This window comes from Canis aureus, chromosome 8 (assembly GCF_053574225.1).
Source record: "Canis aureus isolate CA01 chromosome 8, VMU_Caureus_v.1.0, whole genome shotgun sequence".
In the NCBI taxonomy this organism is placed as follows: Eukaryota; Metazoa; Chordata; class Mammalia; order Carnivora; family Canidae; genus Canis; species Canis aureus.
Window position 1 is genome coordinate 50,864,901 of NC_135618.1, and position 16,068 is coordinate 50,880,968.

The following is a 16,068-nucleotide window of genomic DNA, read 5'->3' on the forward strand; positions in this document are numbered from 1 at the left end:
TTTTTTTTTTTTTATGTGGTAAGAACTCTTGACATCTACCCTCTTAACAAAATTTTATGTGTATGATACAGTGTTGTTAACTACGGCCACAGTGTCATACAGCTGAACTCTAGAGCTTATTCATTCTGCGTAACTGAAACCATACACCGGTTGAATAGCAAATCCCCTGCCCCAGCCCCTGGAAATCACCCTTCTGCTCTCTGCTTCCATGAATTTGACGATTTTTGATTCCTCCTATAAGTAAAATCATGACATTTTCCCCTCCCGTGGTCATTGAAGCCATACGACAGCCAAGATACAAAAACAACCTATGTCCATTGATGGATGAATGGATCAAGAAGATGTATATGCATACTCTGGAATATTATCCAGCCTTCAAAAAGAAGAATCCTGCCATATGTGACAACATGGATGAACCTGGAGGACATCATGCCAAGTGAAATAAGTCAGACCACAGAAGGACAAGTACAGCGTGATTCCTACACTGCCTTCCTATTCACTGTATAGGCCAGGGGGTGCTCATTTGCATAGCTTCCTTGAAGCCCATGTTGGAAAACCTTCTTGCATAAAGCAAAGCTTCCAAACTGAGCTTACACTTCAGGGCTCTACCATCATGCCCATTCTTTGTAAGAGGCAGCTTGAGGTTGCTTTCCCAGAAGCATGAATCCGAGGTGGTTAAGTTGAGACAACACAGTGCCGACAAAAATAGCTTTTATGTGCTGGGTTTCCTGTTTTCCTTGGAAACCACTTGCTGAAAACCACCACCTCCTCCCCACCCGTCCCTCCTTCCCCTCTACCCACCCTGTCCCCTACCTGAAGCGTTTGTGTTTAATGACCCACGACATTACCACCAAGCATTTCCAGTCAATTGGCTTTTGTAGAGAGTGAATTAATAGGACTTTTCTCTGGCCTCCTCTATTCTGAAAAGGCTCTTCCCCAGCCCATTGGAATATGCTACAAAACCAGGAATTAAGCTCTTCTTTTTCTGTCTTTTTGTTTTTCCTTCCCTCATTTTTTTTCCAAGACCAGACACAAATTGGTGGCCTTGCCCCTAGTCAGGACTCTATTCTTTCAGGTTTAGTTCTAATCCTCTTATGGATCCATCCTCTCCGTCATGTAGAGGATTTGAACACACTTGGAGATAATTGACAAATGTGCTTTCTTTCATATTCCTTCTACTTGATCATTTTGCATGATCTCCATGCAGGCATCCCTTTAACCTCTTAATGAAAAACTTGAGCCCCTTTAATCTTCTGGGTGTAGGAGGAAGTTGGGGGGAGATTGGGGATTGGGCCAAGCTCTTCTCATGAGTCGTGGATCAGGGGAGACCGTTGAACTGGCAGCCTTCCCTGAGCTTGTTAAACATGGAAGAGATCTGGCTTTGTTGGAAAATGATGCTGGGTTGTTAGTAGGTTAAGTTTTCTCCATCACTTACGTTTGTTTTCTCCTCTCTTCCCACAGGACCCTCATCCGAGCCCACCGATCACCCTGGAGACCCAGGTCAGTACCTTCCCATGATCTTTATCACTTATGTCTGCATGGAAGTTCGTGTACCAGCTCTCCAGAAGTTTTGGTGCACTCTCTTGGCTCCTTGACTCAGAAAGACTGGACAGGCCCATCAGGCCATCCTCCTGCCCATTGGGATGTGCATACGCATGCACCTGTGGGTTAACACACTAGCTGGTTGTGTGTGTGCATGCGCACGTGTGTACCCGGGCATCTGTGTACTCATCTAATGGCCTTGAAAGGCGACTTAACCTCTTAGCCCCCTTATTCCCATCTGGAATATTACCATCTTGCAGGGTTGTGGTGAGAACAGCAGAAATTGGTGTCTGTAAAGTCATCGGTACATACTAAATGCTGGTGAGTTAGCTTTTGAAACCAATACACTGTTGCCTTTCTGGCTGGGCTTTAAGGGGAGGTATCTTTGGATTGATTCTATCCAGGGCTCTGAGGGTTGGTCACACAGTGACGAGAGGAGACAGGGTGTGGTCCTCATTCAGCGCCCTACAGCTAACAGTATTTGAGTGTCCGAGACAAGCAAGCCCGTTTAAACATTTCAAGGCTGAATAGCAGCTCTGCAGCTATTTCTGGAGTTCTCTGGCAAGGAGTTCTCTGCCTGTCTCATTCTGTAGGCTCCTCCATGGGGTCTTTGTTCTCGCCAGTGTCTCTGCCTCAGTCTACCCAAGGGGAATGAGCAAACCGATTCTGCTTCTCCTTCCTTGTTCAGGAAGGCCACACATGGTGGGGAAAGGGGGGAGCCTTCTATCTTCTCATTTTCCTGTACACACGCATTTAGTTATTATTGGCTTCAGGGATGACCACACAACAAAGCGGGCAGGAAAGAGCAGTGAGTGTGACTTTGAGGGAGGTAAGGACCCACTTCTCTCCTCCTCTTTGGTTGTCCTTGGTCTGGTTTTACCCAAACGTAGGCCATTCACATACCACCTTAGCCACATTGGCCGTATGTGAATCCCACCTGTTCTAAGTCACCTAAAAATAGATTTTCCTTAAATCAACTTAACTTTCATAAGTGGGCTTATCTTAAGCTGATGGTTCCTAATTAAGTCTATCTTTGACCTCCAGAGGATGCTTGGCAGTGTCTGAAGACATTTTTAGTTCTCTCACCTTGAGGTGGGGAGGTTTCTACTGGCAACTGGTGGGTGGGCACCAGGGATGCTGCTAACGATCCTGCAGTGCACGGGCCAGCCCACCTCCCCCTAGGAGAGAATGATCTGAACTAAAATGTCACTAGTGTTGAGGATGAGAAATACTGTCCCAAGGAATAATGTCGGTGAAGTCACAAGCATAAAATCACATGCTAGCTAGATTGTTTTTTTGCCCAACACTGAAATAAATATTAAACTAATAAAATGTGAGAGTTCCTTTTGAGTACCCCACATATCTTCTACATGTACTCCCAGAGGTGTGTATGCGGCACTTTGGAAAATCTAGCCCTTTCTGGTCTTTCCAGTGGATTTATCAGAGAACTTTCAGGGTGTGCTTTCCAAGGATGGCCCTTCTCTTCGTCATTAGTTCTTCCCTAGAGGAAAACTTAGTAGATGCAGGAGCACTCCTGGGCAAATGGTCTGTGTCCAGAATTCTGGAAGCCAAATCTTCTCTCCCAGGGTGGAGTGGCTGTACCCCGGCCCTCTTGTATCCTTCACCATAGAAACCATCCAGTCAGCCTTTCCAAACCTTCCAGGGGCAAGAATAGTCACATGCTGATGGCTTTGGCTGGCACATTGTGTGGGGGGACAGCTCACCCCCCACACAGGGACCTCTCTTAGAGTCATACTCATTAGCCCAAGGGAGCCGAGCCTCCATGCACAGCCAGCCATGGCTCGAGGTGGGCTTTCTGCATCCGTGCTACACCATGGGGGAGATAATTCACTTAGTTTCCACACCATTCCATCAGCCTCCTCTGGTTCCTGGTCTTTGGGGGAGCTGTAGGATATTGTTGTCTTTCCCAGGTTCTAACTTCCTGTGTTAAAGAGACTTGGAACCCAACCAAAGTACTAATGTTCTTCTGTAACTGTTGGCACAAGCCTGTAGCCAGATCTTCCGTTGTGCTGGGCCTTAGTCCATCCTAGGACTTAGCATGGGATCCTCCTCTTCAGCTGCCTCCAGGCAGGTCATACATGAGGGGCATGGATGGGTTTTCTGGCAGAAAGTGGTGCCCCAGATATTTACCCATATGGCAGGAGCAAGATAGCAGATGTGGCTGAGCTTGGCAAAACCAACCAAGCAGAGGTAAGTGGCAGATGTCTGAAGCCTGGGTCAGCTCCCACTTCTTTTCCCCAGTCCCCTTTGCTCCTAAGAAAGTTGTTACCTGCTTCATCCTGGAGCACAGGGGCCTCAAAGAGGCCTGCCTCTCAGAGTTCACAGTGAGCTGTGTCTGCACATCACACATCCATGGTTCAGCTTGCCCAGGGCCCAGTCTGGAACTGGGCAGGAACATGCGGCCACCTGGGGCCCCTTCCCTCCGTGCATTCATAGGGTCCCCACCCAGTGCTTGGTGAACCTGTGCTCATGCAGCTGTTTGGAGATGGGGGAGACAGATGGATGGGCTGCTAAGGACTCCTGCTGCTCCTTGCCAGTAGTACCACAGACCTCTGCATCAGTTGGCATCAGCAGGACCCTCTCTGCTTAATGGCCAGATTAATAGAATGAGGCAGCCTAGTAAGGTTTAAATCTCTAGTGTCAGCTTTCCCTCAGCGGGCTACCCCTGAGGTGTACCAAGGAAGCCCTGACTTGCAGTGGTGAATGCTTCCCTAGTCTCCAGAGGGTGGTTCCCCAAGAACTAGGGGACGGAGAAATGAAAAAGCAAGTGTGAAAGGAGTTTGAATTTGTTTAGCGGCGTTACCATGATCCCCACTGGCACTGACATTTATCATTTGCCAAGAACTGACTTCTCTTGTTGAATCCCCAGAGGCCATGATTCCGTAGGTGTTCTCATGATGCCAGTTTTCCAGGTGAGGTACCTGAGGGTCAGAGAGGTTAAGTAACTTGCCCAAGTTCACACTGGAAGTGCATAGTATTGGTGAGCATCAAACTCATGGTCAGAAGATACCAGAATCTATCTATCTTCTCAACCTCTTATTTTTCCAGGGAGGGGAAAAAAAAAGTCTCCTTGACTATTAGATTTGAAATAGCTCAGGCAAAGCTGGAAGGAGGGGCTTGATGTATGCAACCCAAGGTCCAGATAGATGGATGCTCTGCACAAGTATCCCCAGATGTACTTAGATAAATAAGTGGAGAGACACATGGATGACAGGTGAGCAGATACATAGATAAAGAGATATAATGTTTTCAAAAGTGAGTAATTCTTTGACAGATAGGTTGGCACAAGGCTTGTGGATAAAATGGTTTAAGCACTGGAGCCAATAAAAATTTATTTTTAAACAAAGATGAAACCTCTCCCTGTGCATCAATAGTGTTTTGATAAATTTAAAAGCTCATTATTTGATTCTCCCTTTCTCATTGATCCTCGAGATGGTTTATCATTTCTGAATCCACTCCAATTTGGCAAGGCCTCTTGTCATTTAATTTTAGCCTCTCTGCCTGCCTTATCTCTCCATCCGTTCCCCCCACCCCCACCCCAACAGTTTCACTGTCAATTAGTTAATAGCCTCTACTCAGATACTGATACCCTGGGAGTTGTAATAAAGCAACTCTTCGTTAGAGCAAAGATTTGTCAGTCTGGGTATTTGTGAAGTTGGCTGTACTTAGAAGGGAGCAAGCTTTCGTTTACATGGAGATTTCTCTTAGGACCGGAAGATGAAGGGCACCAGGAGGAAACTCCTGACTGCTCCATGTTCAACAACCAGCCAAGTACTCGAATATCTTTGATAAACTAAGGAGGAATGTAAGAGGAGAGGGAGTTAACTGTGTTCACTTTCTTTAAAGACGATCGGCCGGCCGTGAGGATGGGGAGCAAAGCTCAGGAATAAAATGAGAAGTGGATGGAAGGAAGTTAATACTTTAGAAATGATGCCTATGTAAATTCATTCATTCATTTGCTTACTTACCTACATAGTTCTGGGGCCAGGAGGAGGCCGGGCCTTGTGCTAGATGCTAAAGACATGGCGGCGAACAAGACAGAAGTTTCCTTGGCCACGGAGCACCTGCTCTGGTTGCAACAGTCTGAATTTCTGAGTAGATAATTTCAGGTAACAATAAGTGAGCAGAGAAAGGACAAACAGATTTGCAATCAGGAGCTGCTCAGCACCCTAGAGGAGCATGTTCAGGGAGGGCTCTCTGGAGGGGGAGTTTCAAGTTCAGGAGCTGAGGTTTGAGCTGAGAGCTTACAGTTGAGAAGGAGTGATCGCATTCAGAACATCTTGCATATTACATCTGGATTCCTATAAAAATAATGCCAGTTTTCCTTAGAATCAATTAAGGCATGAGCTCCTTCAATGCCTTTGTGTCATTAGAACGTCAAGATGAATAAGGAATTACCTTATCAGGCCAGGGTGAAGGGAAGGGACTGGCAGGAGGTGGGGAGGAGGTTAGGGGGTAGAAAGGTGCTCATATTTGGAGCTGGCCTGTCAAACTGATGTCCAATGTGTCTTGCCAGGGTCAGAGGAACTTTGGATCTTAAAATGCTGTTCTGGGGACTTACATGAGAAATCTGGCTAATAGTTATCATTAGCTAATTAGCTGGCTCACATTCTGCTGAGCTACAGTCTCAGACAAAACCAGTGGCTCGCAACTGGGGGTGAATCCACTAATGCTGCCCAGGGGACACTTGGAAAGGTCTTGAGACATTTTTGTTAGGACTTAGGGGCCAGGGCAGTGCTAGTAGCATCTAGTGAGTAGAGATCAGGGCTGCTGCTAAACCCCCTACAAACACCCAAGAAAGAATTCCCTGCCCCCCAAATGTCTGTGGTGCCGAGGGCAAGAGACCCCAGTCCAGCTCATCTTACAAAGATGACCACAGTCGTGGAATTGTGACAATGTAGAAAAGTGTCATTTGTTCCTTCCTCAGTGTTGTTGATTCAGACGTTACCCTCTCTGGTTAATATCTGACTTTTCCCCACCTCTAGGCTGCAGCCACAGCACCTTCATCCCCCAGAGTCTCTGGGTCTGTCGATAGTGACCGACTATGCACGCAGAGTAATGACTCACCGTGCAAATGAGTGTGTGTGTGTCATAGGGAGAAGGGGAAACGCCTCTCCGAGATGGTTTCCTGGGATAGATGGCTCAACAGTGCAGAGAATGTGCAGTGTTGAGAAAAAGATGAAAATGCAGCTACTTGGCTTGGGTTCAGAGAAGGGCTGGCCAAGGCTCCTGGACCGATGGAGCAGGCTTTGCAAATAGCTCGATTTTGAGGCCCGGTTCCTTTTTCCGAGGCAGACCACAGCTGCCTCTGCGCAAACTTCTGTCTCCCAAAGCTCTTTCCCCCCACTCCCGGGATTAAAGCAATTGCCGTCTTCTCGCCTCTCTTCCAGCTCTGGGCTTCGATTAACCTTTTCCTCCATGGAGAGCAGTTTTTGGAGTAATCAGGGAGCTTTTGAATGGCTCTTACCTGAGTCTCCAGCCCATTAATTCTTATGGTGCCTAGCATCTGTTGAGAGGACAGTGAGACCAAATTGCTTCTAAGCCCATCTGCTTTCCTCCCGCTAGCCTCCTTGGGGGAGCAGAACCTCTCTGGAGCAGACAAGGCTGGCTTGGGGACAGGCCGAGTTCCCTCTACTATCATATTTCCCTCTGGCTCTGGTTTGCTGGGTCTCTAATCGGCCCTGGTGGGGGTTGGAGCAGGGAGGGGACCAGCTGGACCATTGCTTGGGCAGAGGCAGGGAGGCTGGACCCAGGCAGTGGAAACATTTTCTGGGAGGATCTGTGGTCCTCTGGCCCTGGGCGCCTTTCTACTCGGTGTGACTCAGGGTGAACGATGTGATGCAACATTCCACAAATAGCCAGCAAGTTCCCCAAAGCCACATGCACCATTTCGAAAAATAGATCATGTTGAGATCACTATTTCTCTCTTCTTGGTGGGAGTTGAGTTTGCCCGAGATGTTGAAGGTTTGTGTTTGGCCGTTGACTTGAGAACACTTAACATCGTTACTCTTGTCAACAGTGACTAACACATACGGACTGTGTGTTTCCTCTGAGCTGGGAAATGTGCATTGTTCATGTATTTGTAAATTTGGCCTTTTTAGCTAACCTTCACTAAGCACGTGTAGCATATGCTGGGCACTTCGAAGGAAGTTCTTGGCGTAGAGTCACCCATAGATTTCACAGGTGTCCCCAATGGGAGGTATTAACATCAACCCCATTTTCCAGACAAATCGAAGCTCAAAGAGGTTAAGATACTTGCCCAATAGCTAGCTAACAGGTGGAGCAACCAGGAACTTGGCCATCTAGCTTTTGTTTATCTGGTAATGCAACCCCTTGAAGTAGGTACTAATCTTAGCCCATTTTACGGATGAGCCAACTGTGTGGCCCAGAGAGACCAAATCTCCTTTTAAAAGTAATTCAGTGGTAAGTGGTAGAGGGTGAGTTAGAAAATCCATCTCTTGGTCCCTGGGTGGCTCAGCAGTTTAGCGCCTGCCTTCGGCCCAGGATCTGATCCTGGGGTCCCAGGATTGAGTCCCACATTGGGCTCCCTGCATGGAGCCTGCTTCTCCCTCTGCCTGTGTCTCTGCCTCTCTCTCTGTCTCTCATGAATAAAAAAATAAAATCTTAAAAGAAACCAATCTCTTTTATTGCTTTGTTGCTAAGATATAGATTAAATATAGTGATTAGATCTAGAAATAAGAGGTGTGTGGATGTGACTATGGTTGTAGACCTAAAGTTCATTGTATACACTGTGTATTATGTATATAATATATATTATAATGGATATATCATGTGTCAAGTGTAATGTATATATTTTAAAATATATTCATGTATCTGATCTATAGATCTCTAATCCCTATCTAATTTATGTCATTTTAAAAAATTTTATTTATTTGAAAGAGTGTATGAGTGCACAGTGGGGTTGGGAGGAGGGACAGAGGGAGAGAGAGAAGCAGACTCCCTGCTGGGCAGGGAACCCAATACAGGACTCATCCCAGGACCCTGAGATCATGACCTGAGCTGAAGGCAGACACTTAACCAACTGAGCCTCTGAGGCACCATAATCTGTCATTTTTAATGTATAGAAACATTCTATGGTATACAGCACAATGAATGCATGTATAATGTATATAGCATAATGTAAATGTGTATAATGTACACAGGAGCTTTCTATGATAAAGATTAGATACGGACCTAAGTATAGATTAGCTATAGTTATCCGTAAGTACACCTAGAGACAGAGGGAGATCACTCACTTAGCAACCCCAGGCAGATGAGTCTGGAAATGCACTTCACTCCACAGGGATGTGTAAGTGAGGAACTAGAGCTCTGGGCTGTGGGCGGGTTGTCCCTGCAGAGGAAAAGCAAAGTGGCCGCACGTTGGGGGAGGAGACACCCCCATTTCCCTGCCAGCGGATGCGGCCTCTTCCAGAGACTGCTCACACCCCGACTTCAAGCACCGAGGCAGAAGCCTGCCGTGCCGCCAGCTGAGCAACACGGCGGTGGCACCAGATTTGCATGGAATTACAAGCCGGAGGCTCGGCGAGGAGGCAGTGTGCATGTTTGGTATAAATATCAAACGTACCAGCATCTTTGATGCTTAGTCTGTCTTCTCCACGGGGTTTTTGGGCAGGGCTGTGCAAACCCGAGAGCTTAAAAAGCAAAGGTTCCGGTGCTAGAATGTTCAGGCTGAGCTTTTGAGGTTCTAGTTATCGAGATAATTCAGTCAAGAAAATCACTTTTCACATGAAACAGCAGCATGACAGAGGTCCAGGTGTGTGAGGGACATAAAACTCCATATGCATGGTGCAGACTTGCAGAATTGAACTGGGGAGGGCCTCGATCTGCTTGCTCGGTTATTAGCACGTTTCCTCTGTACGTAGGACTTGGCTAAGTGCATCATACTCATGATCTTATCTAATCATGACAGCGGTGTTTGAGGCAGGGGACCCTCATCCCCCTTCTTTGCAGGTGAAGACCCAGAGGCATCGAGAGGTTAAATACATGGTCCAAGACCATTGCGCTCCTGAAGGGTCGAAACAAAGTATGTCAGGGGTCTTCTGTCCCCTGCCTACAGCAGATCCGCTCTCTACCCTTCTCCTGTCTTTGGGTCCCCAGAGGCTTGACCTCGATGGATTTCATGCATGTGGACTTCTCATTGCTCTGGCCAAGGGAAGGCACGGGGGGCCAGGGGGAAGAGGACAGTGGGATGGGGATCATTTTCCATGCATTGGCTGTGGCCGCCTGGGAGGGCCAACACCCCCGGAAGGCCTGTCCTGTACAGCTCCATTCTTCAGGATCTGATAACACCACACCTCAGAGCGGCCAGCCCTGCTTTGTTTCCCTTGGAAAACATCTCTTTGTCAAGTCTCCCCCATTACTCCCTAGGAGACTAGTATCTCTCCTTCGGGAACCTTGCCCTGGACTTGAAGCCTGCCTCCAGCCCCTTGCTAAAACAGCGCTGCCAGGGTGAGCCACTGCCCTTCTCATGTCCTGTTTTGATGAAGGAGGGGGCCTGTCTTCAAACCAAAGAAAGGCCGCAGAATGGATGCAAGGGGATGGTGAAGCTATTGAAACTGAATGCCCAGTTGTGGGAGTCGGAATATTTTTCTGGGCAGAGGATCATAGCTGTCATTCTGTTTGTGACAACTGCCCCCCCCCCCAGGCTGAGACACAAATATTCTAAACACCGCAGTACTAAATAAAGCATCAGATGATCCACGTATGTAAGAAGAGCTGCCCCAGACAGGGGACGCTTGGCTCTGAGTCCTGCCACTCACTCACACCCCTTCTGTCCATCTTGGCTCCAAGGCAGCAAAACTCTGCTTCACCTAGGGAGGGACTATGGTCTAGGGTAACAGCATAGGGGGAAGAGCAGGCTGTCCACCCCTCCTTCCAGCCGCAGCAGCACAGACGGACCAACAGAAGACAGATTATTTTTGCCAGCAAGCAAAGCCTTGGCAAACTCTCCTTGTTCTCTCTCAACACCTCCAGGAAATAGAACCGTCCTAGCATTTGAATCTGTTTTCTCAGATATGTCACCGCCCCTCCTCGTGCCTCCAGGAGGGCCAGCACGTTGCCGCTTCTCCAGGCCCACTGGTCCTTGCCGGGGAGCTGGTGTGTCCTCTCACAGCGGGCTGGAACGGTTGGCTGGCCCCAGCTCTGACTCCCCGCAACCCTCCTGCTGGGTTCAATTGCCTTCCTGAAAAGGAACGTCTTATTAATAATGATAAGCCCTTCTAATTTTCTTCTGGGAACTGTAGCTCTGATTTTTCTTTTTTTCCACTGCAAGGAAGAGGACAGGAACAAGGATGCAAACCTGTAGTTAGCTACGGTGCCGGTGCCAGATGGGCTAGGGCCAAGGATCGTTGGGTAGTTGTCCCAAGAAGGACACCCCCGGCCAACTCGATGCTAGAAGAGAGAAACTCCAACTATAAAGGGGGCCTAAAAGCAACTCCTTTGCCAGCTTCTCAGTGCCCCAGTTCTAATTTGGCTCTGGTTATGGGGGAGCAGAAGGTGACTTTCATCATATGGCCCTAGACCCAAAGTGTACATGGGCCTCCTGCTTACTCTCTCCCTCTGGCCCATGCCTTTTGTTGTGGGATGATTATTTTGAGTGTTTGGGTGGAGAGGGCAAAGGGGAGGGTGGGGGGAAGATAAAAGGGAGTTTGGAATTTGGGGGGAAATTTTGGAAGAATTGGAAGGTTATCGGGCCTCTAGAAGTGAGCTAGTGGCAAGAAGTAGCTTCCACCTTTGGATGAGGCCCGGGATTGAGAGTCCCTGCACAGCTTCTTGCCAGGACCATCTTAGTAGCCCGACGGTGGAGGGTGGACAGGGTCTTCTCACTCCCGCTCTTCCGTCTCCAGCCAGTATGTCACGTATGGGGTCTCCTTCCCCCAGGGCCACCTCCTTCATTCCTGATCCATCAGGGTTGCTCCACCAAAGCCCTCCAGACGTTTTGGACTAGATCATTCTTCATTGTAGGGGACTGCCCTGTGCCTTATAGGATATTTAGAAGCATCCCTGACCTCTACCCATTCACCCTCCGCAGTTGTAAAAACCAAAAATGTCTCCAGACATGGGCAAATGTCTCCTGGGGGCAAAATCCTCCCCCACTGAGAACCACAGGCCTCACTAAGTCTGGTTTGCCGAGATTGAGTGAAAGTTCACTGTCAGAAAGGGTGCTTGTAAGGGTGAGGCTAAGTCCACTGGTTGGGCACCTCCCTGTAAATGTCATTGGATTTTAAGTTTTTGTTCTCAAGTGACCTCCTTTGGGCTGAATTATAAACAAATTAGCACCTGCCAAGCCTCTCAGTATGGATGAGATAAGACACGGAGGAAAGCTCAAACATTTCTTCTTCCACATAAAAATCAGCAAACCCTGAAGCACAAGAAAGTGAAGGGCCCTCGGTGCACTCCTGGGGGATGAGACCCCAAGCCCCAGCTCTGAACCACAGCAGCGGGAAGGCCGGATCCCAGGCACAGCCCCAGAACCCCGTCCCCTTGAAGACCACAGGCGTGGGGTTGGCAGGTTTGCTGTGGTTTGGCTGTCTCAGGAGGGTGTGGGCTTGCCTGACACCCGGAAATAGTCTGTGGCTTTGGGGCTGACGCTGTCATGTGTTCATACCCGGTTGGTATTCACTCCTGGTTCCTGGACTCTCACTGTGCTGTGTTCATTCAGGCTGGTCTCCACTTTCAAGTGCATGAAAGAGTCTTATGTGCAGGGAGTCAGCCTCAAACAACCAGGCTGCTGTGTGCTGTGCTGGCCGTTAGGTGTTTACGTGTTAGCTTGTCCTTGGGTGTTCCTCCGCCCTGTTCTCTGAGGGCGGCTGTGGCTGGAACCATGTTTGGTTAAAATTTTTATTTATTAATAAATTTGGGGTGGGTGGGTGGAGGTCTTTTGAGATTTATTTTCCATAGTTATCAATAGTACATTGTATTATTTTGTTATATTATTAATTCATTCACTGAATATTTATTGAACACTTCTATGTGCCAGGCACTTTTTTAGGGACCTGAGATATGGCACTGAACAAGAGAGAAGTCCCAGGCCTCATGAGCTCACATTCTAGATAGATTATAAATGAGAGATCTGTGTTTATTTATTTTTTTTTAAAAGATTTTATTTATTTATTCATGATAGTCACAGAGAGAGAGAGAGGCAGAGACACAGGCAGAGGGAGAAGCAGGCTCCATGCAGGGAGCCCGATGTGGGATTCGATCCGGGGTCTCCAGGATCGCGCCCTGGGCCAAAGGCAGGCGCCAAACCGCTGCGCCACCCAGGGATCCCGAGATCTGTGTTTATATGTTTATATCAGATGGCAACAAATAGGAGAAAAGTCAGACAGGAGAGGGATGGGCCTTTGACTTTAGTGGGACCAAGGAGAGCTTAGAGATTAGGGAACATTCAAGCAGAGACCTGAAGAGCATGAGTGGGTGAGCCCTGCAGATAGCTGGAGGAACAGAGAGCAGCCAGTGCAAAGGCCCTGAGGAAGGATGTGCTTGGCATGGTCATTCACTGGGAGCCGGTATGAGTAAAGCAGGAGTGAGCAAGGGAAAAAGAAGTGAAGGTGGAACCAGATCATTAGGATCTTGTTGAGCTTAGGCCAGCCTTTGGATGATTTTGAGCAGAGGAGTGACATGGCCTGACTTTGGACAATGGAACCAGTGCCTGCCATGCTGAAAGTGCACTATAGTTGGTCGAGGGCAAGAACAGGGAGACGGGGGAGAGAAGAGGCCGTCATGGTATCCAGGGCTGCGTTGTTAACCATGGAGGCTCAGGGAAGTGGTTTGACCATGGATACTTCTGAGGGCAGAGCAGTGGAACATAACTTGTGGATCAGAAGGCTATAGAGCAATATAAGCACATGATAAAAAAAATTTTTTAAAAATCAAGTAGTACAGAGTATCGAGTGAGAAAATCTCCCATACCCCTGACCCCAGTCTTCAGAGGTAGCAACCATTAACCTTTTTCTCATTGCTCCTTCCAGACTTTGCATATTAACACGTGTGTGTGCACACGTGCGTGGATAGGCAGGGATTTTGTTTGCTTGAACTGGAATCGAATGAAGCCTATTTTATAAAAACTCCCAGTTTCTTCTTCTATATCTTAGATTCATGTCGTATCCACACACACCACTCGTCCTTACTATTTGTTTTGCCCACTTCTCTACCCAGCGCTCAGCATGCTGTCTAGTGTGTAGAAACCGTTCAGTAAATACTAATTGAATGAATTATTTCCTTGTTTATGTAACTGACTTCCTGTTGGTGGATATTTAGATTTTTACTTTTTTTCCCCCCTATCTTAATGCTGCCATTCTCATACACGCATCTTCTCACTGAGTGTGTACATCTGTAAGGTGAAGGACTGGGTTTGTGTTCCCGGCTCAAAGGGTATGTGCGTTTTACATTTTGACAGCCATAGCTGAACTGACCTATACAGAGGTTTCTTCAAATCGCCTCTCAGAGCCACTTCCTGTTTCCACTCTCAAAAGCATTGGTAATTATCAATCTTTATCATCTGTGTCAAGCCGATGGGTAAAAACACTATCTTGCTGCTTTGATTTGCATTTCAGATATGAGTGGGTTGGAGCATTTTAAGAAAAAACGGTTATCTGTTGATTTTTTTTTTTTTCTTCCTGAGCTGTGTTTTCCTGGGTGCCAGACGATGCCTCCTTGGAGACATGATAACTAAGACTGGCCAAGCTGGCCGCTGTGCTAAGTACTCTGTGTGTGTTGACTAACTTAACGTTCCCATGAACCCTGCATAAGGAGGAAAGGTTTGTCTCCTCACTGAGGCTCAGAGAGGAGCGAATTCAGTGTCGCCCAAGGTCACGTATCATGTGGACAGGAAGTGAGGAGCTGGTATTTGGACCTAGGCAGAACTTTTAGCCACCACGCCATGCAGATCGGTGGTGGAGCACTGGACATAGAGCTCTTTGTCAGGTGCCTGCAAGACATCCGAGCTCCAGGCATATTCAACCACATACCCAAGGCCACCCAAGAAGACGATGTCCCCTTTTTCATACTGAATCACACTGCCTCCTGACCAGGTCCCCAGCTACACTGAAGCCCTGGATCTGGGGACCAGCTGTGGAGCTGTCAACAGGACTGTGCATTGGATCAGAATAAAAGCAGATAAATGGAAGGAAGGAAGGTAGATGAATGGATGGATAAACATATGTCAGTTTGTGTGTGTGTGTGTGTGTGTATGTATATATATATATATATATATACATACACACACACACCCTCCTTTACACTGCCTCCTCTTCAGTTACTAGGGATTAGATGATGAAGGCTTGAGGGCCCTGTGCTCAGGGAGCTCACACCTAGAGCATAAAGTTTGAACCTTTTCTGTGTCATGGACCCCTTTGGCTTCCGGAGACACCTGTGGCCTCCTTCTCTGAATAATAACTGTTTTTTAAGTTTTTTTTTTGTCTCCTGCCCACTTTTTTAAGATAATATTTTTTAAAATTTTGAGAAGAGAGAGCACACAAGCAGGTGGAGGGATGGAAAGAGAAGCAGGTTCCTGGCTGAGCAGGGAGCCCAATGCAGGACTTGATCCCAGGGCCTCGGGATCATGACCTCAGCTAAAGGCAGATGCGTAACCGACTGAGCCACCCAAGTGCCCCTAAAATAATATTTTAAATGCAAAAAAAAGAATGCATTGGATTACAAAAGAAAGCCATTACATCAAAGTGCAGCTATCAAAATATATATAAACATAACAAATGTGTGGAGTAATAATGTATTTGCATCTTTATTAACACATTAAGTAACTAGATTTGGCTGCAGGTCTAATAACTACTGTAATTTTGAAGTAGTGACAAGTATAAATAATATTTTGAGCATCTGCTACCAGAGCAATGTGATATGAAAATATCTGTAATTTCCATGGGTGTCACTCTCAGGTCTTGCAAATACCCCTGCAGTCTGGTGCCTACATTCAGAACTGAAGGACATGCCAAATTTCAGTTCGAGTTAGTGCAAATAATTATGAAAGTGAATATGTGTTTAAGGCCCCCGCCCCGAGAATTCTTTCCAGGGACTACCCCCCTGCCCCCCCCCAGTGCTCGATGGAGAGACACAGATCATCGCAAGACGGTGTGGACGTACGGAGTGAAATGGTGGACAGGGTCACCCATATCATACATGTGATGTATCTCACTGTCTTTTTCTGACTTTTCCCCCCCTCCTATTTATAGATGGATTGCTGTCGGATAAATGGACTTTGGTTATTTCTGTCTTGTGGGGCATTATTGGGTCTGCGATAACATAGGTCTGTGATAACTGCATAAACAGTACAACCCAGAATAATCCCAGAAGGCTTCTTGGAGGAGCTGTTGCACACACCATGTCCTGAAGGGTGGGTGAGCGTAGACCAGTAGAGGCAGGGATGAAGGGATGCACAGAACATTCCCAGGGAAGGCGGAGATGAAAGATGATGGGTCCCATCAAGAAATCGCAGAAATGTGGTGTTAATGGAGTACAGGTGGGGGAGCA

General features: G+C 47.4%; 1 protein-coding gene across 1 annotated transcript in view; it reads left to right on the plus strand.

Moving 5' to 3' along the window:
- The window catches only part of XYLT1 (xylosyltransferase 1), a 306,482-nt gene that overhangs the window by 91,505 nt on the left and 198,909 nt on the right, over nt 1-16,068 (plus strand). The window contains exon 2 of the mRNA XM_077906747.1: nt 1,462-1,500. Within this exon, the coding sequence (XP_077762873.1) occupies nt 1,462-1,500 (39 nt within the window). The remainder of the gene's footprint in view (nt 1-1,461; nt 1,501-16,068) is intronic.